This window comes from Cheilinus undulatus, linkage group 15 (genome assembly GCF_018320785.1).
Source record: "Cheilinus undulatus linkage group 15, ASM1832078v1, whole genome shotgun sequence".
Lineage (NCBI taxonomy): Eukaryota > Metazoa > Chordata > Actinopteri > Labriformes > Labridae > Cheilinus > Cheilinus undulatus.
The window spans coordinates 37,193,888-37,220,256 of NC_054879.1; the positions used below are offsets into that span (position 1 = coordinate 37,193,888).

The 26,369-nt window shown below is 36.9% G+C and overlaps 3 protein-coding genes and 1 non-coding gene across 8 annotated transcripts in view; 3 read left to right on the forward strand and 1 right to left on the reverse strand.

The window, feature by feature from the left end:
- The first annotated feature begins 343 nt into the window (after positions 1-343).
- On the forward strand, positions 344-4,533 carry rpl24 (ribosomal protein L24). The gene is made up of 6 exons (XM_041807311.1): positions 344-433; positions 560-635; positions 1,289-1,399; positions 3,349-3,485; positions 4,091-4,154; positions 4,404-4,533. The coding sequence occupies exons 1-6, from the start codon at positions 429-431 to the stop codon at positions 4,482-4,484; spliced, it is 474 nt and encodes a 157-aa protein (XP_041663245.1). The 5' UTR covers positions 344-428; the 3' UTR covers positions 4,485-4,533.
- LOC121523138 lies at positions 2,091-2,272 on the forward strand. The gene has a single exon (XR_005993026.1). It is a non-coding gene; the product is annotated as a small nucleolar RNA SNORA23 (small nucleolar RNA).
- A 4,658-nt stretch (positions 4,534-9,191) lies between the features above and the next one.
- On the reverse strand, positions 9,192-15,520 carry mpc2b (mitochondrial pyruvate carrier 2b). Its single transcript, XM_041806293.1, has 5 exons — positions 15,151-15,520; positions 13,151-13,191; positions 12,466-12,550; positions 11,712-11,823; positions 9,192-10,312 (listed from the first exon to the last, which is right to left on the reverse strand). The coding sequence occupies exons 1-5, from the start codon at positions 15,242-15,244 to the stop codon at positions 10,264-10,266; spliced, it is 381 nt and encodes a 126-aa protein (XP_041662227.1). The 5' UTR covers positions 15,245-15,520; the 3' UTR covers positions 9,192-10,263.
- A 1,049-nt stretch (positions 15,521-16,569) lies between these two features.
- dcaf6 (ddb1 and cul4 associated factor 6) overlaps positions 16,570-26,369 on the forward strand; it is a 40,355-nt gene continuing 30,555 nt past the window's right edge. For 4 of the 5 annotated variants that reach the window (XM_041806653.1, XM_041806655.1, XM_041806656.1 and 1 more), the window contains exons 1-2: positions 16,570-16,977; positions 23,242-23,303. In XM_041806653.1, the coding sequence (XP_041662587.1) occupies positions 16,890-16,977; positions 23,242-23,303 (150 nt within the window). In that variant the 5' untranslated portion in view covers positions 16,570-16,889. The remainder of the gene's footprint in view (positions 16,978-23,241; positions 23,304-26,369) is intronic. The other variant, XM_041806658.1, reaches the window with a different exon arrangement.

The window sequence follows — 26,369 nt, forward strand, 5'->3', positions numbered from 1 at the left end:
TCACTTTGTTGACTGTTTATTGACCGGTTCGTGTAAGAGGAGTAAAGAAGGATGACAGTTATAAGGTTTAAACCTCTAGGGGTGCTAAATAGTTTCTTTAAAGTCCTCATGTGTTTGCCTCACGCCTGTATCATCATAAAATTAAGCCAGTGAGCAACACTTTTCAGTTTTCTAGTATGTTTGCTAGGCAACCGCCAAGATTCCAACGTCATTCTTGTAATGATTGGTCAAAACATTGATTTAATTCATGCATTTTACGGCAGAATTTTTATTTTAAATAACTTGTATTCGTAGAGCATAAAAGATAATTACAAGAAAAAGAAAAATATTTACTATTGAAAAACGTATAAAAAACGATCCGTTGTGTTTCATTTCAGTTTCCGCTTCCGCCATCTTTCTTTCCGGTTTTGTGCCCTCTCGTAGCCATCATGAAGTGAGTGTACAGAATAATATCAAATACCATCTAAACATATTAATAAACACTGTAACGATGTTATCTAATCCATTAGTGTTTAAGTATTCCTTTCTTTTAGTAATGCCTTGTATTTTTCGTTTTCAGGGTCGAGTTGTGCAGTTTCAGTGGGTATAAAATATACCCCGGCCATGGCCGCCGATACGCCAGGATAGACGGAAAGGTATTATATCATTAGAGACCGGTTTGAGCCCTTTGCTTCACAGGATATCATGAACATTGCCTGTTTTAAGCTTTTTAGTTGTCGTTTATATCACACGTCGCTTGTATGGTCTATTTCACTCTTAAATTGGCCCAGCTAGTTCAATTGTCACCTAAAAAACCTGTCAGTGCTAGCTGCTAGCATTAACTGTTAGCACCCCACTGTGGCAATTAAACAAGAAAGTTCCTTGTGTTTACAGTGTCTTTGTGACACTATTGTACCCTGGCTGTACTCAACTTGCAACTTTTGGAAAGCTTTATAATATTGTCTTAAATAGTCAAATGTTTCCCCACTCTCAACGTATCTGTTTACAAAGCTAGTCTCCATGTAAAAGTCCCATTAGTGTACTTTATTTGAGTGTATAGTTAACATTTTTTCCAGCACTGTGCTTTATAAACGTCAAACACGGAGCATGAAGCTCATATAGCTCTATGGATCTTTTCTAATACAAACACCACCTCTGGGTGTTGAATATCCATTAGTGTCTGAAATCATTTCTTTGACTGTATACAGAATGACAAGAATTGTAAGGGATATATTTTAATACACCATTATAGAAGTACTAAATGCAGAGCAACTTTGGGCTTAAAGTTTGTTTTTCTCCTCTTCATAAGGTGTTCCAGTTTTTGAACGCCAAGTGTGAGTCTGCCTTCCTGGCCAAGAGAAACCCCAGACAGATCAACTGGACCGTGCTGTACAGGCGCAAGCACAAGAAGGGCCAGTCTGTAAGTTAACAAGCTGTTTTTAGTAACATTGTTGTGTCCCTATAAACTAAAACGGAGACAAAGCAGCACAAATAGCTGCTGTTTCTGTAGCCTGCTTTACTTTTTCATCAGCTTCTGTTAAATGTAGTCATCATCTTTTTAAATAAGAGCCATTGGTCCAGAAGTTCCTGTGTCATGTAGATATTCCTGACCTTTTTGCAGTTTAGTAATTTTGGCACACAAACTGTATTTTATGGCCTTCGTCTATGTTAAGAATAAGAAAGTTTACTCTCTGGTAGAAATGCATGATATTGGATTTTTGCAGATATGCCAATATTAAAAATCAATTTTAGTCAACATACAGATAATCAACCATTGTTCAGACCTAAAACACAGTCCTTAAAACATAGAATTTGAAGTTTGAAGATGAATAAACAAACAACTTCAGTCCTTCAAACAGACTTTATTTTTAAGGAATGATTATGAAGAGAAACATGAACTGATGTATTACTATTGGTCCAGCCTAAAAGTCTACTGAATTTTTGTTCATACGACCAACATTAACGTCTGATATGCAGGTTTTTACGGTCAAAATACAGATTTTAAATGTTGGCAGAAATGTTAATCTGGCGATAATTCAGTTTTTAAGCCAATACCTACTAATACCATGCTGATAATTTCTACCTTAAGGTACACTTAATATTTGGCTGTGGGTGAATGGAGTGCACAGTGTTGGTCTGTGTTACGTGTTGTTGCTGGTCTGCGTTTTGCAGTCTTAGCTGCAGTGCTCACCCCACACCTGCAGCCATAGAATAACTGGAGATCATAGTACTGGCTCTTGACGTCTTTTATTGACATCTCACCATTAGCCAGCCTCCAAACTCTCCTACAGTGTAAAACAAGTTCATTTCAGGTCTGAATCTATTTCAGCCCACTGTTGTAAATACCTGCAAAAACAACATGAAGTTGAAGTTAGTTCAAATTTTAACACTGTAAACCATTTAAACAGCTAAAACTGAAGGTGATATTTACTACATAGATCATAAATACAAGCTCTTGACAAAGTTGTTGCTTAGTGAGATAAGTTGAAGCTAGTGGCGCATTCACTGTTACTTTTAATGCCTGCTTAATGACTTATATTACAGTACTAGCCTTTTTTTCCCTAATTTAACAATAAATCACTCCTTAGATTTCAAGTGTCAGAAGTAACATACAAACTTGGTGGGGATATTCCATGTAATTATTCTGCACCCACCCACCAATGTATTTACTTGTAGGGGTGCACAATATTGGATTTTTGCTGATATTTACAAGTTAATTTTTGCTGACATGATGTATAAATGCCGTTAAAGACTTAAAACACATTTTAAAAGTTTAAGTATGAACAAAGAGACAAAATTTAGTCCTTTAAGTACACTTTTTAAGGAAGTTTAAGGAACAGAAATGAACAAAAAAAAAAAGACTTGAGCTGGGATAGGTCTGTTCGTCCAGCCTAAAACTCCGCAAAGTTATTTCTGCATATAGTCAGTATTTACAGCTGATGTAAGCTGATCTTAACAACTGATTTATCACTTGTAAATTTAAGCAGAAATTTAAATATCTGTTGATATGGATAATTCACTTTTAAGACAATATTTTCTGATGCCAAAATGCGGATTATATTGTGCATCCCTATTGCGTTGTTTAAAGATGCTTTGGGGATATGATGTTAATTTTGGCTTGTTAGATCATCTAGGTCTAAAAAAGGTTCTCAAAAGCTTTTAACTTGAAGTTCATGACTATTGTAGGTGTAGATACCGTAATTATTTTTTACTTGAACTGAAATCATTATAATGTTAGCACCTCGACCCCCCACCCCCATCCATCAGAAAATTGGGGTTAGGCTGGTATAAATGTGTTGATGATTTGACTGCATTGCGGTATTTTTACTTCTGTTAAACTCAGATGTGGTCTGTGTGTTGTCTTAACAGGAAGAGGTGACAAAGAAGCGTACCCGCCGTGCAGTCAAGTTCCAGAGGGCCATCACTGGGGCCTCCCTGGCTGAGATCATGGCCAAGAGGAACCAGAAGCCCGAGGTCCGCAAGGCCCAGAGGGAGCAGGCCATCAGGTGAGCTCATAAATTGTTCTTTCAGCTTGTGACTTGTTAAAAACTTTTCCAGATACAGATTTCTAATGCTGTTAAACCAGAGCAAGTAAATGGTTATGAACCTGTAGAAGAGCTATCATGTACTTGTATCTGGAAAATAGTCTTAAATTTATTCATGTCAGTGTCAGAGGACCAGAGCTGGCCTAGTAAATCGTCACATTTGTGTTCTGCTTTGTCTTCTCATTTTATGTTTTATGTGAATGGAGCAGACATATCTACAAATCAGAATACAGTTAAGAATTATCCAAGGAGCCTCATGGTTTAGAGAAAAGAAAAGAAATAGAGTTTCATATATATATATATATATATATATATATATATATATATATATATATATATATATATATATATATATATATATATGAAACTGTGCTGTTAGGAAGATGTCACTTGATTTACAAGGCATTTTATTTTCAGCATAGGCAAGAGATGTATCACTGGTTAATTTATTCATAGATTTTAAATATTTGTTTTAATTTTACAATATAAGACTCAAGGATTACACATGGGTTATACTTTACTCCTCATTGTTTAGCTTGGCTGATTGTGTTTCTTTATTCTGTCAGAGCTGCCAAGGAGGCCAAGAAGGCGAAGCAGGCAGCCAAGAAGCCCGCTGCTCCAAGTGCAAAGGTAAGATCCGTTTGTGCAAAAGTTAAACTTTTCTTGCATTTGTAGGATTTGGTTTCCATGTTTATATTTCTGTATATTGAGTTTTATATGCCATTCTGAAAGCCAAATACTGCACCTTAAACACAGAAGAAACTGAACTTTAAACCCAGTGGGGTTGTGATGTTGAGTTTGGTTTTTAAAGAGCTTGACTGTAAACTGATATTGCATAATGGTTTGTAAAATTGTATTTCGGTGTCTTTCCTTTTGCAGTCTGCTGCCAAGACTGCACAGAAACCCAAGATCGCCAAGCCCATGAAAGTCAGCGCACCCCGCGTCGGTGGAAAACGCTAAATCTGACCCTTGTTTATGGTTGTGAATAAAATTTTGTGGCTTACCATAACTTGGGATTTTATTTGTGTACAAGAGAAGAAAAACATGAAAGGCTCATGAATACATGTGAAATGCCTTAATCTCTCTGACAGACTGCAACATTGGAGTGGAACTACATGGAAACCTTTATAATAAAGTATTTGTGTAATATAGCACAATAACCAATTTTACAAACAGTCACATAGATCTGTAAATGTCAGGCCAGAGCTTTGATTTTAAACTCCAGCTAGATAATGAAAAACTGAGCATAGTTGAAAAATGGAGAAGTGTCTACACAGAGGTCCAAAACTGTTTGAGGACGCAAACATGTGGATATTTGAAAAATGGGACCTGTTTCTGTGTAGTGTAAACTTGAGCCGCAGGGGGAGTCAAAGTCTCAGGATATTTCACATTGCCAACCAGTGTTACTATAGTTAACCAAAACTAACAAAATAAACTACATTGTAACAATTTTGGTTAACTGGAACTAAAAAAAAGAGGCTTTACCCCCCCCCCCCCAAATAAAACAGAACTGGGGACAAAATACCCTTAGATTTATTTTGTCTGACTAGCATACTGCCTGAAGTGCACCCAAGCCTATGGTGTGTAACATTGCCTAAATTGATGGAAGAAAACTTCACACATTGGTAGTTGTCGGTCCTGATTTCTATTCAAATATAAAACTGGAATAAAAACATGGAGGAAAAGTATTCCATTTTGATGTTTTAAATTAAGATGTTCACCTTTTCCGGGCGTTTAAGCTTCCCCCTAAACCATATCTCATATACTGATACAACTAATAAAAACTAAACTGAAACACTAAGCTTACCTAACAAGCAATAAAAACTAAAATGAAAATAAAAGCTATTGGAAAATCCACAACTATTGCAACCTTACTCCTTATCAAAGAACTTTACTGTGTTTGAACTATCAACAGTTGCTCACATCTGTTTTGTTGCCAGAGGCTCAAATTAAGCTGATCAAAGCCTCCTGCACCAGCTGTGACCTTAATATCTCAAAAGAGACCAGGGAAATAATATTCAACTTGCACAGAGAATTAAATGTGAAAAATTGAACGCACTTGTACTCACTTAATGGTTATATTTTATGCTGCATTTATTTTTTTCCTACTAGAAGACTAATCCAAATGTCAACATCTTACATCTTACACATTTCACTGTTTATTTTTCATGTGTCCATTGTCCTAAAAAACACACATACAGACATTGTTAAAAAAAAAAAAAATCTAGAATTTAATTGTCCCTGTTCTACTTGACCCCCCCCCAAACAAACAAAACAAACAAACTAAAAACTGGCAAAACTGGACTGTCCTGCAAATTTATTGACATATTGACTACTTTTCATAGAAAGCTGACTTTTTGGAACCATGGCTCTCACAATACTGGTATGGGGCTTTTTAAAGAGTCAGAGGTATCGACTGAACTACCAAGCAGCAGTTATTTAAAATTAGGACATTTAAAAGTACACTGAAATGCAACCTAAATGTAAGTGCAGTGGTTTAATCAACAAAATCAAAAAACATCAGAGGGGACAAATCCACTGCAAAATGAGTACTTCAACCTATGATACTTGCAAATAAAACCAAACTATTCTGAATGCTATGTTGTATTCTCAAACTGTGACTTTGCTTATTCTATTCTAATAATTACATTTCTCCCATTGCTGCACTTGAGGTACTTAATTAGGCATAGAAATCTTTGGCTTATTAAACAAGCAAGCTTGGAATGTAAAGTTATTTTCTAGTCTCCTGAAAACTCAAAGCACATGCTGAGGGACGCTTCAACATGTGGCAGCAGGAGAAAACTACTGACAGCAACTGATCCATCACTGCTCCAACCAACAGGTACGTACTAGCAGGGATAACACTTCTAATCCATAACTTTCCATCAACTATCTGAAAATATATTTTTCTTTAAAAAGATTAAGGATGTCCTGATATTAAAGAGGACATATTTCACCCTTTTAAGATAAGTTTATATTGTTCTTAAAGGTCCCCAAAACATGCCTGTGAAGTTTGTTGCTGAAAAAACACTCCAATATTGGATTTTTGCATGTCTAAAAACCCCCTCTGTTTCAGCCCTTCTCAGAATGAGCCGTTTCTGTCTGTGGCTTTGAATGGTAATTAGCTGTCTGACTCCACCCCTGACCACACCCCTCTCAGGAAATGGATGCTGCACTTGTAATATTACAGACACTGTTTTTTTTCCAAAGTTTAGACTGGGATTCAAACCATAAATCTTCCAGACTATAGTCAGTAGGGTAACCCACTGAGCTATCCAGCATCTCAGCTGGTAGTTCAGATGATAAGTAGAGGAAGCCAGAATGTTCCTCCAAGTGGGGGCGGGCCAACCAAACCTGGGGGCAGGTGCTTAGGCCCCTGGTGAGGTCACTAGATTTAAAATCTGAGAACGGCTTGTTTTAGCACACGTTTTTAAGAAAGGTGGAGAAAGAGAGGGGCAGAGGGAAAGGATTTATCTGGTACCTGAGAGGGTTGTGGACAGACCAGGGACACATATTTGTGTTAGAAAAGCCTGAAAAAGTGATTTTCACATAATATGTCCCCTTTGATATCGGATACCAAGCCTAATTACTCATAAAACACAGATACTGTACCTGACATCATTTTCAGCATGATGTTAGCCTTCATTATCTGAGTAGGTAGGCAAAGTTTGTCTGCAGTTTGTCAGAGATGTTACTGTAGACAAAGCACACAGTGAGGCTACCTTTGAGCCCATACTGACCAATTGGGAACCTTTGAATGGTAAGCAGGTTCCTAGCAGGAACATGCCCGTGACGTTTCAAGAGTGTAATCTCTAAGACACCTCCAGATAATCTCATGAGTGATGAAATCTGGTAGCAACAACATCAAACCTGCCAACCTATCTCTGTCATGGTGTTATATCGGGGTCAACAGATTATCAGCCTGGTTAAAGAGATTTGATATTTGGCTGATTATCTGTATCAACATTTTGCTTTAATGATTTGTAAAAATGTAATGAAATCAAAAGTGGCTCCACAGTGTGTTGGGTCTTCTCCTCTGGCTCTCTTTTCCCTCCACAGTCTCCTCTGATGTCCCACCCACAACACTATCTGATTGGCTAGATGCCATACAATAGGATGTAATAGCCATATTCTTTGTGAATATGGACTACTTTAAGATTATGTTGGATATTTGGTTTACCTATTTTCAGGGAATGTTTTGAGCTGCTAAGAGTTTTCTGAACATTTTATAGCTTTCTGTATATTTAGTAATAGACAAATTTTTCATTTATAGGTTTAAATCCTATCAGGTTGTTAATCTAACGCTGACATGACTGAAACTTGCTAATGGTTCATTTTTACATTACACAGAACTGTTCCAAATATCAGCTATCGGCCTCTTGAACTACTTACAATCATTATCAGTACCAACCCTGAAAAATCAATACCAGTTGATCCTTGGGAGTTACAAAAGAGGCAGCAAACTGTAAGAAAATTATAACTCTGCATATAGCATAAAACCTATGAATAAAGTATTGAAAACTAATTATATGAATATTGACTAGGTTCCACATGTATACAAATGAATGTGAGAGCATATTTTGTCTATATGTATGCAAGTATGCTTCCAAAATGAGGAGCTTGTCTTTAACACCACTGAGTTTGGTGATGATGAATGAGAACTGAGCAGAGTAGACTCTGTCTATGCATTACTGTCAGAAGGAGGGGTGGGGAACATCTGGTGAAAAGAAAGGTACTTCCAAAATAATTTGAACTGTAAACATATTCAGCATTCATGTTTGTGCTCTGTATCGGTGAGCACCCAAATATGAGTACTTGTACTTGATCTGAAAAGAGTGGTACCACGAAAGATTATGAGAAAACTGAAAGATTTTTTTCTAAGTAGTGAGGGATTTTTCTTTTCATTTAAATGAAAGCTACAGTGATTTAGTTGCACTGATAAAATAAGAAGAATGAAAAGAGATTTTATAAAATGAGACCACTAGAAGTTTAAAAGTCCTTTTTTCACTTCCTGTTAAAGACCCTGTAAAGTGAAAATAAATCTGGATTTAGGTTTGTTGTATGATAGGTCCCTGTGTTATGAACCCCCAGGTCAAGTTTCAGTCAAATAAAACATCTCCAAGTTTAGAAAATCTAGCTTCAGAATCATGAAAAATGAGGCAGTAAAATCAGCTCCAGGATGGTGTGGGTGTGTTTGGTAAATGAGCCGAAGCCACGCCAACTCAGGAAAAATACAATCCTCTCATTTAAAAAGAAAAAAATGTCACCATCTGAATGGAGGAAAGCTGTCACTACTAGCCTGCCCCTTGACCCTATGTTGACCTTACGATCAGACCGCAGCTGCTTTAAATCATCCATAGGCCACTGTGGCTTATAGATTTGGCAAATTTACCTCAAAATGACATCACAAACCCACATATTTGCCCCGCCCAAATTAAACCCCGCCAGGAAATAAGTGAAAAACTTTCTAACAGTCTAAATCCAAAATTCAGTGATATGTAGATCTCAGTGTTTTCACATGTTTACAGCAACCATATTCCAACATATCTAGTGTGTTAAGACAAAATTTTGGATTTCACTTAACAGGGTCTTTTAAGGATTTAACATCTTTAGCTGTGGTCAATTTGTATCTGCAAAGTACGAGATGTTCATTCTTTAAAGCAGCTGTAGGTGTCAAACAGGATTTATTAGTTTAACATATCCATTACAGAGCCACAGAGCCATAATGATGAACCTTCAAAGTGCCATTTGTTCAAAACAGTCAGCAGATCAGGGAACATTGAAAGTGATGACACTAATTATTGCTAAAACAGTTGGGGGAGTATGGTGAAATATAATGGGAGTAAGTCAGTATCTAATACAAAGGAAATATATAAGACACTTTTCTAGAAACACAGAGGCGAAAGGTTGATGATAAAGAAGTGTAAGCATGTGACTGTCAGTGTAACAATCAATAAAATACTGCACACGTTTAATAAGTGATATCTGAGTAAGAGTACCTGATAAGAGCCAGAAAAAGAATATTTCCATACAGTTTTTCACTACATGAGATTTTTTTTAAATCAAGAGTCATAAATTATGATTTCCACTCACACAAGTTAAAAAGAATTAAAGCCATGAGGATGGAAGGAATCATTACATGGTAATCAATAATGATTTAATCATCAATGAGGTACAGATAAGAGTGACTGATACCTAATTATAAATAAGAAAATTAAAATATAAATGTCCTTGTTAGATCTCATTTGGAAACATTCCTTAAACTATGTTCAACACAAATCCAAGAGTTACATTTATTCATGTTTTTGGGAAATTATTGCATGAGGTATTGATCGCTACACCTGAAAATATGATGATGGAAAAGCAAAAAAACTTCCCAGCTAGTGCACGATATATAAAGCATGAAGTTAAATTAAAGAATGTACAATCATACAGCTTGTTAAACAAGATGTACTTGTGCGTCGATGACCTCCATTCTTGACTGTGTGTTGACTACAGTTGAAAAAAAATGTCCTCTTTTCTTTTTGAAACGCCCTGAGGAAATTAGAAACTTAAGGAAAAGTGCACATTTCCAACAGGGACGACAGGCTTAATGTGGTAGAATTATGGTTATGGCATGGATGTTATGGAGACAGCATGGGATGATGTGGAGATGACGAGAAGGGGCAGCTTTGTGCCCGAAGTGAAGTCTCCCTTTTAGTCCACTGCTGGGAGTGGAGCGTTGGCATAAAGAAAGCTCTCAGGAGTCTGCAGCCGCTTTTGCCTGAGCCTTCTGATCCTGTTGGTACCTGTTAGAGAAGAAAAAATAAGAAAATTAACTATACAAATACATGTGAAAATGAGTCTTTTTTCAACTAATCACAGTTTAAAAAAAGCTATAAAAACATTTAACCAGATTTAACCAGAGTAACTAATTGTACTCAAGTATAAATATTCTTGTACTTAACAATAGACTTAAATTCTAAAATATTTAAATTATGATTGTAAAATGTATATTTAACCCATTAAAAACTGAAAACACAAATTATAGCCAGAAAATTCAAATTTTTTGGAACTGAAATGTTTATTTCACTTTCTACTGAAATCCCAAAAAATCAAAATTTCCATTAAATTTAACATATATATTTTTTGTATCTCATTTGATACATTAGGTGTTTTGGTGACTGATAATCCACTTGAGGGAATTTTTATCATTTATCAGATTGAATTCACAAGTTTTTTTTAGTAATTTATGATCATATTGATTAGATAGTGGTATCACAAAAGTATGTATCAAATATGATACAACAGGCTGTAAGGGATTAATAGCCCATATTCCAAGCCCATACAGACAGATTGCATTTATTTTGAACAACTTTGTGTTTTTTTTCATACCATTTTACATATTGCAGACAGAAAAGATATTAGAATGCAACTTCTTCAACTTCAGCAAATCAGCAGCTGTAGCATCGTGATGCTACAGCTGCAAGGGCTTCTGGGAGTTGTTGTCTTTATTCGAATAAGGAGAAATCTGTAATTTCAACCAAAGTAACACTTGCTTAATCTGAAAATTGCTGGAAACAGGTTTAGGTAAAAATGAAACTCGCAAAGCACTTTAATTTTCATATTTACATGCAGAAATCTTGTATACTTTATTAACCTAATTAACAAGAGTTGAATTTATGAAGTGTTATTTTGTCACTAAAACCTATTCTGTTTCACTTGAGATTGACCAATTTGTGTTTCCCTCAGTGCCAACAGTTGGGTTTTGCCTCTTAAATACAGTTTTCCGACACCAGCGTTTACTATTTGATTAGCCATGGATCAATCTCACTCATTCATTTACTAACAGCTGGTTAGTTTGTTTATCGCCCATGTGACAAAGTTTTCCTCTCAGTGTCTCAGAGTCAGTCAGTGACTTTTACTCTTTTTGTCAAAGGTTTTTCACCTCCATCAGTCATTGACATTAAAAACAAAGCACACAGACAAACTACTGTACGTTACACATTCACCACCACTTTTACTGTATGAGCTGTAGTGTGCTGAGTTAAACATTACCTGCTTATCAGCAGTAAAAAAGAAATTTAGATTTATCAGGGACATCTTGTGCTCTTATCTTTTATTCTGTATCATAATTGATCACTCAGAGATACTGAGTGATGGGATTCATTAGTTAATGGCTGGAATTTTAGTAGATTAATCACAAACCTCCAGATCCTATAGAGCTGTGAGGCTCCTGCGCTGCCCACAAAGAAGTTGACACAAAACAGGTTCCAGTTCTTTGGGATAATAACCAACGAGTATCTGGACCAGATCAGACCTGGAGTGGAAGGACAGCAGAGTGAGTGAAGGTTATTGTACAGTGATGGTAAACAAACTGTTGATCATGAAGAACAGAGTCTATGTTTTGGAAAAAGAGACAGATTAGATTTGAAGACACGTACGGCAAAAGCTGAAACATGAGGCAACCTTTAGCACAGATTAGTTCAACCGTCTCTCAACAGAGCCGGATAAAGAACCTGTTACTCTGAATATGACATCAAAGCTTAAGACAGAGGTAATTTATACATTTCTTAGAGGATTCACATTCAGAAATTGTCATTTTTACTAAAAAAAAAAAAAAAACAGCTGCAGGAGCTATTACAACATTTACCTAATTCTGATCTAATATAAAGAAAAACACTGAGAAGAAAAAAGACAGTGATGAATAAAAATAAGAGATATTTTACTCGTCCCTAAATGGAAACACAATTTACACACCATTTTCTTAAATATGCCACACACACAGACTGAAATGAAGAATTATCAACATAGAGATATCAACATATCAAATCAGCCACAACATTTTGGAACTAGTTACATTTCCCCAGCTCTCTTACTTCACAATTATTAAATGAATGTTGTAAATTAAAAGCTTTTCCCTGATCAGGTCTACCCTATTAAGCTTATAATAAAATCTCACCTGTGGCTGTCAGCACTGCAGACTGAGAGGTACTGAGTTTATCTGCTGGTCGGGTCATGTCAGCCAAGCCAGCAATAACCAGACCCTGTAGAGGGGAAGAAGGGACCGTGCTTTACTTACTAATATACATCTACTGTGAAAATAAAAAGGATTTTTTTCATTTGTAGCATTAGGCTGCAACATAACAACACTGAAAAAAGTGAAAAGGGGTTTGAATACTCTCTGAATGCACTGTGGGTTCAGCACACAAGGTTTTTCACATGCTAATTTGCTAAAGCTTTGATACAATTCTAGTTAAAATCTAACAACGTCTATTACCTTTTTTTTTTTACTTTTAAACAATTATAAACCCCAGGCAGCCAACATGGGGCAATTTCTTGATTTTAATTTTTAAAAATTTAATTAAAATGCAGGCATGTTGTCTCAACTGCAAAACCATTTACCAATTTATTTTTGCTATCTGTACAATCTAAGCAATGTTAACAAGGCCCTGTCTTTTGCATTTGCAGCTTTTGCAGAATTTCTCTAAATATTTGCAGGTTTTTTTTTAAATTATTTTAGGCTCATTTCAATGCTTTTGTTCATTGTAATAACAAAGATTGCACTATTTTTGTACAACTTTTATCCAAATGTATCTTTTTTGTAAATTTTCCCAATATGTTGAACTGTTTGAACATCTACTTACCCATTTAAACATGGGGGCCCAGAAGAAAACTGTCTTTGGACCTGAAAACAAACAGAAGAAGAAGAAAGGGCAACATTAAATTAGGCACATTTGCTTCAACAGTTTCAAACATATCACTGTGTTTCAGAGTTGTCTCTCAAAGGGATCTCATCCATCTGCTGGAATTCTCTAATTCTGGTAAAGATGAAACCCACCTCCACACAGAAGAGCTAAAGTAACTTAGTAACAGGTTACAATGATGTCTCAGTGGGTCCAAATGTACTGCAAGCAGACTAGAGACCTTTAGTAGCTCTGTATGCTCTAGTTCTGGCACTTCCGGTTTGAGATTTACTGCTCTCTGTTACTTTGTGGTGTGATGTGTGTGTTGTATCTAGCTTATTCTGTGCTATTTGAATAATTTTTTGATTTCTGTTTTTTTGCAGTGAACCCATGGGGGACCAGTGGATGGAAATATGATCCGGTACAACATCTCTGTTTAAAATTGTGCATGGTGCTTACAGAAAAAAATGTATAAATTATTATCATTATTGTTATTATAACAAAATTAATGATAGAAATGCTAAAGAGCAATGACAGAACATGCTCACACCACTGATCATCAATAAACAGGCACTGCCCTTGAACAGAGTCTCCTTTTGACAGATAAAAAGTGTTATGGATATGTCATGTTTTGTCTTAGTCTAAGTTTTCTGTCAGAGACAGTTAATCTTCTGACCAGGCTTATCTAGTGAGTAAAAAGATAAGATTTAAAACCAGACACACAAGCCAGAGTCTCACTAACTCTTGTGCAAAGAGAAGAAAAATGTGCAGGTCAAAACTATAAAAAAGCAGCTGATTTGGAAACAGCTCCGCTCACATTCCCGCCCCATGCTGCAGGCTAAACTAAAAGTGGGACTTCTGTCACTGCGAATCATTGTTGAGGGAGTTGGCTTTTTGTTGCCGCCCCCTTCATACCTGGTCAGAAAAGTCGCCCTTGACAATAAGAGCTTCAGTTCTCGACACAGACAAAACATCAGATCAGACTTCCCCCTGTGACGCTAAAGACTCCCTAATCTCAGTCCCCCTGAGTTAATATCAGTGTCAAAGAGATCTCCATGTGTACATGGTGTACTTAATTTATAAGATACTCTTGTCTAGGAATATGTTTCAATAAATCCACCTTGCTTTTGATGTGGATTACACAGGAGGGATGTTTCTACTTTATATAGTCTGCCCTCTTTCTCTGGGCTGCCAAAATACACCTCCATGAAGGTAGGGTTTATTGCAGAATTGCTTAGGAAAAAGTAGAAGCAGAGGTTACTGCAATATCCAACATAATACCAACAGATTAAGACACATTAATATTTGCTTTTTAAGCCTTCAAAAATGGGATTTGTAAAAGATCTTTTCCTTTGTAAAGTTATTACATCTAGGACCTTTGGGGGAGAGCAAGGTGTTCAAAACATCACCTATGGCTTTAATTCATTAATATGACAAATACGTGTTTTGGTGTCTCATAGAATTAACAAGAATTTTGAGAGATAATTAAACTGTATAGGCATAATGTATAATTTAGTTGTGTTGTCACCATTATAACTGCACACACATTGTCTATTGTCTATGTTTTTATAACTTGTTTATTTTACATACAAAGGTAACCTGTCCATCATGCTGCAAGGGGAGTGCATGCAAACTAAAACAATACCTTTGAACTTCTATAAATAGCAGCTTTAAACTCCTCCATGCACTTCACCTACAGACACTTTTTCTGCCACAAACACAGCTTTTCTTCACAGTCTGAGCTGCTAAGCAGTGTGATCACAGGAGATTAGGGTCTCCAACAGCAACACTTGCACAAATAAAACAATGTCTTTCATTCAGACCAGGCGGTATGAACAGACAGGAGCTGTTTTAGTACATGTTTGTGCATCTTCATAACTTCCACCACGTACAGCAGCTGACACATCCCAAACAAAAACCCACCCATCCAACATGAACATGAATGATTTATTGTACATTACCTGCCGGGTGGTTGTACAGAGGTCTCAGTTTGGCGGGCAGCAGATGCTCGATTCTGTCCAAAATCCTGTGATAGGACGCTCTCAGCGCAGCCATGATTGCCAATTTTCTGAAAATAAGACACCTAGCGGAACCTGAAGCTAGCTCGCTAAATGTTCAGCTAGCCGAGGGCCTTTCTTAAAGCCAGAGAATTTTAAAGCTTCAATAACGTGAGCGCTGCTGTCGGATAAATAAACACAGTGAGTAAATGCGATAGGAGAGGATGCTGCCGTCCTACTGTCGACCTTCCTCCGGCACAAATATGACCATGCTAGCCCAGCTAGCCTCTGTAGCTTCAGTCTGACCGATACGACGAGGTGACTTTCGGTACAATGCAACCTACCACATGAGGGGCGGGGTTAAATGTGTCCTCTGTGATTATTGGCCAGTCTCAACATAAGCTTGATATGATTGGTTAAGATACAATTATTCACTTTTACTACCCGGCGTATTTAAACTGGGCGGAGACCAAGCGTTGCATTGTTCATTGTAAACGTCTTTTCAAAATGAAGTTGCTAAATTGAGCAGAACACAAAAAATAGGTAATTAATTAGTTTTGTATGCCGATCTTAAATGTAATACCGGTACCTGCAATGTTTTTTCAATTCAACTTCAATTGAAAGAGTTTTTTTAGCATGTAAAACGTGTAAGAAGTGCCAAAGTAGTGGTTGTGCTAATTCATAACTGAAACATTCTATACAATACCTGAAACATAATTTAAGATATTATTATATAATAATATTTGATATAATATTGTAATATATATTTATGATTTATTATTGATATATGTTTCCCTTCAAATGACAGTAACAACAACAACACTGATAATAATCATAATGATAATAATATGTTAATAAGCGTAATAATAATAATAGAAATAACGATACAGTTTTCCACAATGATATTTAAGTTTGATCAAGATAATGTATACATGTTTTAATTACTGACTTTTTTATTAGAAGTTTGTAAAGTGCTGCAACGCAAATAAGCTTATTGAGTCAAATAATGTCAAGAATGTTTATAATAATAATAATAATAATAATAATAATAAATAATAATGATAACAATAATAATAATTATTATTAATATGTCTCTATTTTCCCCTCAATAATTTTAAATTCAGAAGTTTAATGTGTAGACCATAAACTATACATGTTTTTCTGTCATTATTATTATTGTTATTATTATTATCATACATAATTCATAAAAGGAAACAATTCAAATTCATATTTTATGTTAATATCATATATCATTCAAATCATGCATTCGTTTTTTCATACCGTCGTGGATACACTCCGCCCCTGCGGCTGCTAGGGTTCTACAAACGAGCGCCCCTTATCGCCTCGCAAAATCACGTTGTTTATCGCGTTGTTTGGACACAGCTGTCTGCTGTCCGCTAAAAGGAATAATAAACCAGGCTATGCTAGCAGGACGGGCAGTTAGTTAGCAGCGAAGAGAGCAGCAATACGGGGAATGTAAACTCGGGTGGACAGCAGACACAAGACATCAGCGGGTCTTTACCTCCAGCAATGAAACCATTGAGTGTCGCAGCTAGCTAACGATAGCACCGCCCGTCCCGACACACGGGGATTTGATGTGTTTGTTAAAACAGGAGCGACGGTAAATAAAAGGCGACATCAAACGGGGAAAGGGTTAGCTTGGTTTCAATGTTATTGTTAATTAAATCTCACATTTGGTCACAATGTCCTGCTCTGGAAACCTGGTTTGGGATGTAAATAAACGCTTAATTGGATACAACGAGCCTAACACCATCAGGACCAACTACTTAGGTAAGAACAAACAAGCCTCTTAAATGCTAACTGGTAACGACAGAGGAAAACATGTAGTATTTTGACATTGTCTCTGCCAGGTAAGTCCACTCCAGGCTGTGCCTACTGCTGACAGCTAGACCCAACATGACTGAGCTCCAAGCCATGACACTGTGTGCTCAATAACAGAGCAGCTGAGTTAGTCCTTCTGCAAAGTCAGTGGGAAATCAGCAGCAAACACCACCTGAGTGTGTTTGATTCAGTAGCATCCTCACATTCGTCCAGAGCTAAAGCACTACATAGATGGGATTAAATGTTATGTGTAACTTTAATCCTTTATAGTGCTGGCAGCTCTCTGTGTAGTAACAAGGGTAAAAAAATATCACGTTTATGTCCTCATTCACAGGGAACAGATCTTGGCATGGATGGTGCACAGCAGGGGAACTGTCTGCAGAGCTAAATGTGATGCATCTTATTACGGCAGAGTGCATTTAAAACGTTCCTCTTTTGGTTGGCAGGAATATGCCAACCCAAAAGCACAGCAGAGGAGCTGTACTCATGCAACTGAGCAATATTTATGAGTTACAATCAATCATAAATCACAAAAGCTGTAGATAAGTAAGATCCTAATTATTTTTGTGTGTATCTTTCTTATGTGGAGCCAGTTTTAATAATACCAAGTGAATTTGTCAGTATCCTTAAAAGAGAAACTGTGTATGATTATGTGTATAAAATAAGGATTAATGTCGATTTAACACTGGTATCTGCCAACATCAACCCTGTTGGCAAATATCAGTCGCCAGTGTTCATCTGCTTTGTCCAATCAAATTGATGCTCTCATCTACAACATAACTGATCAAATAAGAGAATTTTAAATGGACTGAAGAAGTCACCTGTTGTTATCCTTGCTACATTTGCAGTAAGCACACTGCAAAAGTCTGATTTTTTGGCGACAGACCTGTTTTTGTATTTGTTTGTGCATCCTTATAACTTCCATTATGTACAGCAGCTGACACATCCCAATCAAAAACCCACCCAGCTCACATGAATGATTTATTATACATTACCTGCCAGGTGATGTACAGAGGTCTCAGTTTGGCGGGCAGCAGATGCTCAATTCTGTCCAAAATCCTGTGATAGGATGCTCTCAGTGTAGCCATGATTGCCCGTTTTCTAATGGAAAGTTGGCCATAAATTATGTATGCTTTCTCACCCAAGATGTGATACTGTTACATTATTTTAATGTGGTCAGATGAAACTCAAGCTAGCTATCAGCTACTCTGAGATTAATTGGTGACAGTTCAGTGCCAAAATTCTTTCTGGATTTATTTTGGATTCAAGAAGAACATGGTTTAAATAGCTAATAGAGAAAGACGAAATTCCCCCAACATTGTCATTGCGAATTAAGTTCCTCTTCTTGTGTATTTTTCAACAAACACAAGCAATAAATCATTTCATATTATAACAAACACAGTATTAGATTAAACTTGACTGGAAACGTTTGAAAAAGTAACTAGTTTTGATTATTTTGACTCATATTTAAATTCAATATCAACTGTTGTATTGAAAAGAGTGATCACTTTTATGTCATTTTCTATTTGATTAAGAAAATCATCAATGAAAATGAGAAAAGTAGAATGTTTTTGTAAACTATTCTACAAAAAAGTCACTTCATGATTTCATGACATGTAGAGCATAACATTTCAGACACCAGAAAGTTTTAAACTGTTATTTTGACACTCATTTCAAGGTTAAAGCTATATTGCATCTTCTGCGATTTCAAAATTGCAGCAGTTTAACCTAAATTTCAATATGTTGCCCAACCTGAATAGCTGATGTTGCTCTCTAATGTTAGTTTATCTCACATCATATGGTTATCTCAGTTCTGGTCAATATTAATGCACAGAGGCTGAAGAAAATTGACTTCAAGTCCAAAGTTAACATTTTGCATGATTCAGATGTTAGCTGTCTGTTTTTAATAGGGTGGGAATCACAAGTGGCCCCACAATATGATATTGTCACGATACTTATACCACGATTCTATAAAATTGTGATTTTAAACATTTTGTAATACACAGAGTATTGCGATACCATCTATACCATTTTTTCAACTGTTTAGCTCAGGGGTGTCCAAACTATGGCCCGGGGGCCATATGTGGCCCACAGCCCTTTTTTTTTTTTTTTTTTTTAACCTTTATTTAACCAGATAAATCCCATTGAGATCAGGATCTCATTTACAAGGGCGACCTGGCTAAGAGGTCAACAGCACACGTCAAATATCAATACAAAGTTAAAAAGGTTTAGGCAATAAAATTACAACCAGTAAATATATCAAAAAACAACAACTAGACAATGGAAGAGCAATAATTTTTTAGGACAGTTACAATTAAGAACACAGGCATTATTCATAGGATTCTCGCCGCCTGGTGAGCAAAATGGAACGAAAAGCTTTGAATGAAACCAGTTCAGCCATTTTCAGTTCAGTCTGTATCGTGTTCCAGGCAGCGGGGGCAGCATAACAAAAAGCTCTTTTTCCAAAATCAGTTCAGACTCTGGGCACGTTTAAGTGATAGACTGCACAAGAGCGTAAGGCATAGGTACTACTCGATTTCTGCAGTAGTGAACATAGATAAGGCGGTACTAATCCCAGAAGAGACTTATAAATCAACAGCATCCAGTGGGTATACCTCCGGGAGCTCAAGGAGGGCCACTCAGCTTTGGCATAAAGGTCGCAGTGATGAGTGAGACGTCGACAACCAGTAACAAAACGCATTGCACAGTGATAAACAGTGTCCAGAGTCTGGAGACATTTGGTTGAGGCACTCATATACAAAACATCACCACCATTAATTGGCCGGCAGCAAATTCTAAAAATCAAATGAAATGTGGCCCACATTAAAACATCACACTTGTGCTTAACTTTATTGTACTTTTTAGTTTCAGCACAAGACAGTGCTACCATGCTAATTCTGCAAACAAACATTTTGATAAGAAGATATCTTAATAAATAATGTCCTGATGGATTCTCACATCGAATATTAGCACCAGTAACATTTCATGGGCAGAGCCAGTGGTAGCCATGCCAAACGGGGCCCCTTGAAATGCTATTTATCCTGTATCGTAGACTTCCGTTTGCATTTGCAATTAATTTGAAAAAAAAAAATCTATACTTGGCGGAATATACAATACAATTAATCACCACGCAAAATATCAAGATATCATGCTCTGTCGATTTTTTCCCTCACATCTAATATTCAAGTCTGCATAAGCTCACTGCCATTATTTAGACAGCTTTCTTTGTTTTCAGTTTCAAAATAAGTGGCACAGAGTTTTTACCATTGTGGTTTGATGACTGTTGCAGGGCAGCACTTTACCAGCTGCTAATGGGCATGAGACCGTACAAACATCTGTCATCTGTTTATAACATGTCAAACATCACGGCTATAGGCCACTAACCTTACAATCCTTCCAGAGAAATAATAAAAAAATCAAGGACTCTCACATAAATGGAGGTAAAATCACACACTGGCAGTAATTGATTAACCTATATTGATAATTAATGTTTCAGCATGGCTGACAGAAAGTGAAATTTTGATCCACATTGTTGTCTTTATCTTACCAGGAGCAGTATATTGCCCAAAAATAAAACAAAAAAGTACACATCCTTTCCTTCTATAAAGGTAAAAAGAATCAGCTGGCTTTGCTTTATTTTAGTAGCCTGAAAGGGTATAGTGATGTAAATAAATCATATTTAAGAAATGAACAGTGTATGAAGAGGCTCTATGAAATTGTTTTATAGTGGTTGCAGGACCCTGAATTGAATTAAATCAAACCATTTGATGGCAGATGTTCTGATCACAGCAGATTTTGTATTTTTATCCAAAGCAACAAGTCAATCTGAGTGTCTTTCATCAGGCTCCAGGATAAAATCCTGTCTTCTTCCATCCTCACTCACTTCTTCTCTACTTGCAGCAACAGTTTTCAGTATTTTGATGTTTCTGGAAACAGATCCAACATTTCAGTCCTTTTTCCTACCTCTGTGTCAGGTTTAAGAGACAACAGTAAATGGTGTGTGGTGTAAACTGAGGACAGCTCTCAGGCTAGCAGCCAGACTCTGAGCTTTATAAGAGCTGACTGCTGTCAGACAGTCAGCGCCTGACAGTGGTTGAATGAAGATTTATTGGCCCGTCGAGGTGGGGCAGGTGCCACAGAGTTTAAGTCAGCGCTCTATTTAGCCTGACTGAGATACGGCTGGAGCTGTTATTGTGTACGTGTGGAGGATACTTGCAGCGACGTGCTAGTCAGGATATATTTAGACCCAAAATGGGGGGATGGGAGCAAAAAGTAGTGGTCGATAGGGGTGGGAGAAAAAATCGATACAGCATAGTATCGCAAAATTTAGTCTGGAGATATATCGTATCATCTGCCAAGTATCGATTTTTTTTTTCAAATTAATTGCTCATATGAGCTGAAGTCTATGATAATGGAAAAGTAAAATCAATTGTTTGGACAATTGTTTGTCCAATGAGGTTGGCAGGGGTTGATGGTCACAGTGCAGGAGAAAGTTAGTACAACAAACATGGCTGCACCAGGGGAAGGACATTAGGAATGCAAGCAGGGCACGAATGAGATGGACATGAGGTTTTCAAGAAGTGCTACATGAAAATAAAATGCAGCGAAAATATGACAAACATGAGGGCAAGACTAATGCTAAATCAGCTCAACAGTTAAAAAAAAGGAATAGATCAACATATGGTATCGCAATACTCACTGTATTGCAAAATGTTTAAAATCGCAAATACATGGAATCGTGAACCAAGTATCATGATAATATCGTATCGTGGGGCCACTGGTGATTCCCACCCCTAGTGGTCGACGTCAAATTCCAACATAGATACTTCCAGGAGAGGTTAAGAAAAATGCTGTTTTGCTTGAACTTCAGAAGGATTCATGTTTTATTGATGACACAAAACCCTGTTTAAGATGGATGACGTGGACCAGAGACTCTGATGTAACTGGAGTAGCAGCATACAGTGCAAAAAATGGCTTATTTACCTGGACCAGTAATACATACCTTTTTATCTCTTAAGCTGTCTGATCCTCACACTAGAGAAAATGTTTTCACATTATGCAGCTACATTTTCATGTTTTGTGATCGTGAGTCACTGCTACAGAGAGCTCCTGAGGAGGATGTGGCATCACTGACAGTAGACTCTCCTGAACCACTGTTTAAACCTGTCAGTGCAAGTTAAAGCTCTCATTTGCATACACAGCACTGGGCTGTCACAGATCTCTCCGTAAGGTTACAAGCACCTCATAGTGAATACGTTTGTGGAGCTTATTGGACAGATGAGAAGAAAAAAATGCTTACAATTTATTTTTTCAAAAATGTTAATCATAATAGTAGTTTATTGTAGCGGGTTAGTCCTTTACTCATGAAACTTTAACTACATAATGCCTGTGATGAAAAAACAGAGGCAGCAGAATATAACCTTTTTGTTAAACATCCACCCACTGTTAGTTTTTGTTTTTAGCTGCTAAGAGCAGCTCACCCATTTCCCATTATGCATTGCATTGTTGGAGAAAAGTGTCAACAGCACACTCAGAGTTGAAGTTTATTGTTTTACTTTGCATGCTGATGTTAAACTCTGACCTTTTGTTGTGTGGCTGAACATACTAAAACACAAAACCTGTTCAGAAGAATTGGGGTTGTTTTTCAGCCAAGTATTTCTGAACATTTAAACATCGAGTCGTATGTATAAGATGAGTTTCAGGCTCATGATAGAGCTCTGTACATCAGTTTCAGCAGGTCACATCTCATGTGGACAGAAATTTCTCCTTTATCTCTACTATCAGTGAGGAAGAGTAAATACTAGCTATGCATCCCCTGAAAAGTTCCTCATAGGTAGGAGTTACCACCTAAATATGTCACTTTTTTCCTGAAGCTGCTCTTTCAACAGTTCAGAATTTATTGATTCAATTTCTTTAAATGCATTTTTTATCTTTAAAACTGATCTCTCTTATGTTCTCGAGGCAGCAGAAAGCAGCTCCAGGAATGATTTAAACTCAAATCAGATTGATGACATTTGGATATGTCCTTGTTTTATAAAACATGCAGGGATAAAAAAAGATATGAACTAATTTCTTTGCACACACTTCTCTTTTTCACCTTAACGAAATCATCAGTACTCTAAAGACTTTCTTGCATACATCTCTTGAATGCAGATAGCTTGATAAATCTGTCTTGATACCGTGTCTTTACACTTGTCTTCTCTCTTTTCACAGGTAGAAGAGAGTTTGTCCAGAGGCTGAAGCTTGAAGGGACGCTGAATGTTCACGATGGCTGCGTAAGTGCTTCCAACTTTTTGTTGGTTTATGTATTTGCAGCTGCTGAGGACCCCCACTGTTACAGTTTCCTATGCCACCCCACTGTTAGAGTTAATCACCACAACATAATGATTCAGTATTTGATTCTGTGTGCTACATTTTTGGATTATTAGCTCTGAAAATTTTACATTTTCTGTATATTCTTTAGCAGACCTACACAAAGAAGAAAATACGTGATTTTGTTGTTCAGTATTGGGATATAAAAGAACTTCTTAAATTTGCTTCTTTTTCATTTTAACATGGCACAGCTCTTTATTCTTTGTTTTGTAAATACACTATATAGGCATAAGTATTATTTAGAGGTGGGAATTTTTAGGCACCTCACGGTTTGATTCAATTACAATTCACGATTCGATTCTTGATTGATTCTTGACGCATTTTGATGCTCTTGTTTTTTAATTTTTTACATTTCTGTTGTTCTCACTGTGTCCAACATAATAAAAACATGGGGGACTCCATATTTAAGTAAATGTATTTAAATACAATTTCATTCCAGTCACTGTTGGTGTAATAGTGAGGCATCCAAATAATTTTGTCCATATAGTGTATTTACTTTTTTTCATATTTTCATTCTCAGTTTTCTATTTTTCTATGCATAATCCCTGAATTCTGTAGCTCTTTTCTTAACCAACACTTTTATCAGTAAAGCACCACAATACATAGACTGTGTCCTCAGATAAAATGGACCTCACCCAGTGAACTGATTATGACTCGGCTTTTATATCTAAACAAAATTGAAACTCTTTGCCGTCTTCCCTTTTGAAACACGGTGCCATTTTTCCTCCGTCAGTCTTTTCCTCCGTCAGTTTGTGACAGAGAGCAGCTCTCTGACCTCGGGCCGGCTGGTTAATGCCTCTGAGAAACCTGAAGCTGACACAACAGTCACACGTCTTGTCACACTATCAGCCCGGCCGTCACTTCATCCAAAACACCAAAACAACATCAGCGAACACGCCCCAGAGGAGCTCCGCTTTAATATCTACACAGCCTCAACCAGACAGACTTTAAGGGGAAAAGATTACAAGAATTTTTTTAATTAGTGTTACCAGTGTATTTACTTTTTATTCAGATATACACAAAGATATGATGTGAACTTTGTGGACTGGAAAAGTCACAGTGGTTTCACAGATTAAGTGATCATCAAACAAATGAATAAGAGCTTTGGTTTTAGATTTAGACAGAATTACTGTAGCGTACACATAGAGCTGCAAAGTTAACATCAGCCATCAGTAGTCTGTGCTGTATATACATCATTTACCAGGACAGACACAGCAGGAATATGCTCACTTAAGATCTGCTTTACATAACTGAGTGTCTGCCTCGAGCATCATGCCGGTGTATCTGTGACGATAGCGGTGCCACCTGTAGCCTACACACAGAGACACACAGACTCTGTAGGTGTGGTGGTCAGTTCTCTGACCATTGAGGGTGAGAACAGACAGACTTTTAGTGTAAATTCATCATCATTAGATTAAAAAAATGGGTATTTAGGTTTTTTCAAACAACCCAGAAGTAGCAGTATGATGTGCTTCAGGTCATGTGACTAATATCCACCATCCTACACTGTGATTGTTGTGTAGGTGGGCACATTGTAAGCACAAATGAAAACCGAAAGATCCTCCAGTCCTAATCTTTTTAATATTAATTTAAAAAACTAGTTTTCATTCAATTCATGTAATAATAATGATATTGTTTACATATAAATATTGTTTACATGTAAAAATGAGCAGAGGCTTAAAATGTGGGCTCTGAATCTCATGCACATCTCTCTGTAAACTGATGTTTGGTTTTAAAATTATTTTCCTATAACTAATCACTCCTTAACTGTGCCAACTATTTGATTTAAGACCTGGTGGTTTGGGAGATGCCAAACTTTATTGCAAAATCAAAAGAAGCAAGGAAGGAAATGAATTATGCAATAGATTTCAATAACAGTAATTGCAAAACACCCAATGTTTTTTTTTTCTCTTTGAACACAGAGGGGAACTTTAACATTATTTTATGTCCTGATGCAGCTTTTATAGCATCTTTAAATTCTGGCCTTTTGTGGACATGAAGACAAGACTTTTTTTGGCTGCTTTCCTCTGTAGATTGTACTTGATCATGTAAGATGTTTGTTAAGATTTCATTATGAGAAAAATATCCTACAATTCACCTACACTCCAACTTAGTCTGATCAGATTTGGTAAGACTTCAGATGACATGCATCTTCTCAGTTTTTTTCTACCTGTTGCAAGTTGAGTCTTGATTTCAGTTAGAAAGATGTTGTAAACGGAGAGACTCCAATGAGAAGAAGAGGGCCTGTAGAGCCTGTAAGGCAGGGTGATTTGTGATTGCAGAGACGTGAGTGTGTAGAAATAACGAGAAACCACATGGTGATGAAACAGCTTCAGCATGCAGGTGTTAATGAAATATTGATTTATCCACGGAGTGACATTAAACTGATTCAGACTCTTTTTTTTAATCCATGAATGATGTTTAATTTGTCATCAGCATTTAATGATGATAAGTGTTTGTCAAATCAAAGAAAAGAGACAGACATCTCTTCTTTTAGAGCTACTTTTCATGCTTAAAAATGCTAAATTCTTTATTCTGTTGAGTTGTATGTAAATCAGGGATTCTCAACTGGTGGGTAAGGATCCAGAAGTGTAGGCAGAGTAAGAGGTGGATGTGATGATTAAGCACAACTTAGGGTACCGTCTGGGCGGGTCAAAGATTTTTTTTAGAGAGCCCCTGGTGGTGTTGTGGATATCACAAGGGCCCAAAACAATCACCGGGCTCTGTGTGTATTACCAGGGGTAAAAAGACCAGGACTAAAGAGATGCCGTTGAGCTTGACCTTGGCTGCAAAGCCACATACCGTGCATGGATGTCAACATATGTTGAGCTTGACTCTTTTACCCCTCCTGTCCCAGGTTGTGGCACATCGGACCCCATGATGAATCCTTAGCACCCTACATGCCTAAAACTTCTGCACATGTCCTGTATATTTTATTTGACTCATTTTTGCTGTGAAAATGAGTACAT

What these genes read in the sequence shown, in the direction of transcription:
- mpc2b (XM_041806293.1), bottom strand. Translation starts at nt 15,244, where the DNA reads ATGGCTGCGCTGAGAGCGTCCTATCACAGGATTTTGGACAGAATCGAG. An exon ending in TCTGTACAACCACCCGGCAG is followed by an intron (nt 13,192 to 15,150) that starts GTAATGTACAAT and finishes GTTTGTTTTCAG; the next exon opens with GTCCAAAGACAGTTTTCTTC. An exon ending in GGGCCCCCATGTTTAAATGG is followed by an intron (nt 12,551 to 13,150) that starts GTAAGTAGATGT and finishes TCCCCTCTACAG; the next exon opens with GGTCTGGTTATTGCTGGCTT.
- rpl24 (XM_041807311.1), top strand. An exon ending in CAGAGGGAGCAGGCCATCAG is followed by an intron (nt 3,486 to 4,090) that starts GTGAGCTCATAA and finishes TTATTCTGTCAG; the next exon opens with AGCTGCCAAGGAGGCCAAGA. An exon ending in CCGCTGCTCCAAGTGCAAAG is followed by an intron (nt 4,155 to 4,403) that starts GTAAGATCCGTT and finishes TTCCTTTTGCAG; the next exon opens with TCTGCTGCCAAGACTGCACA.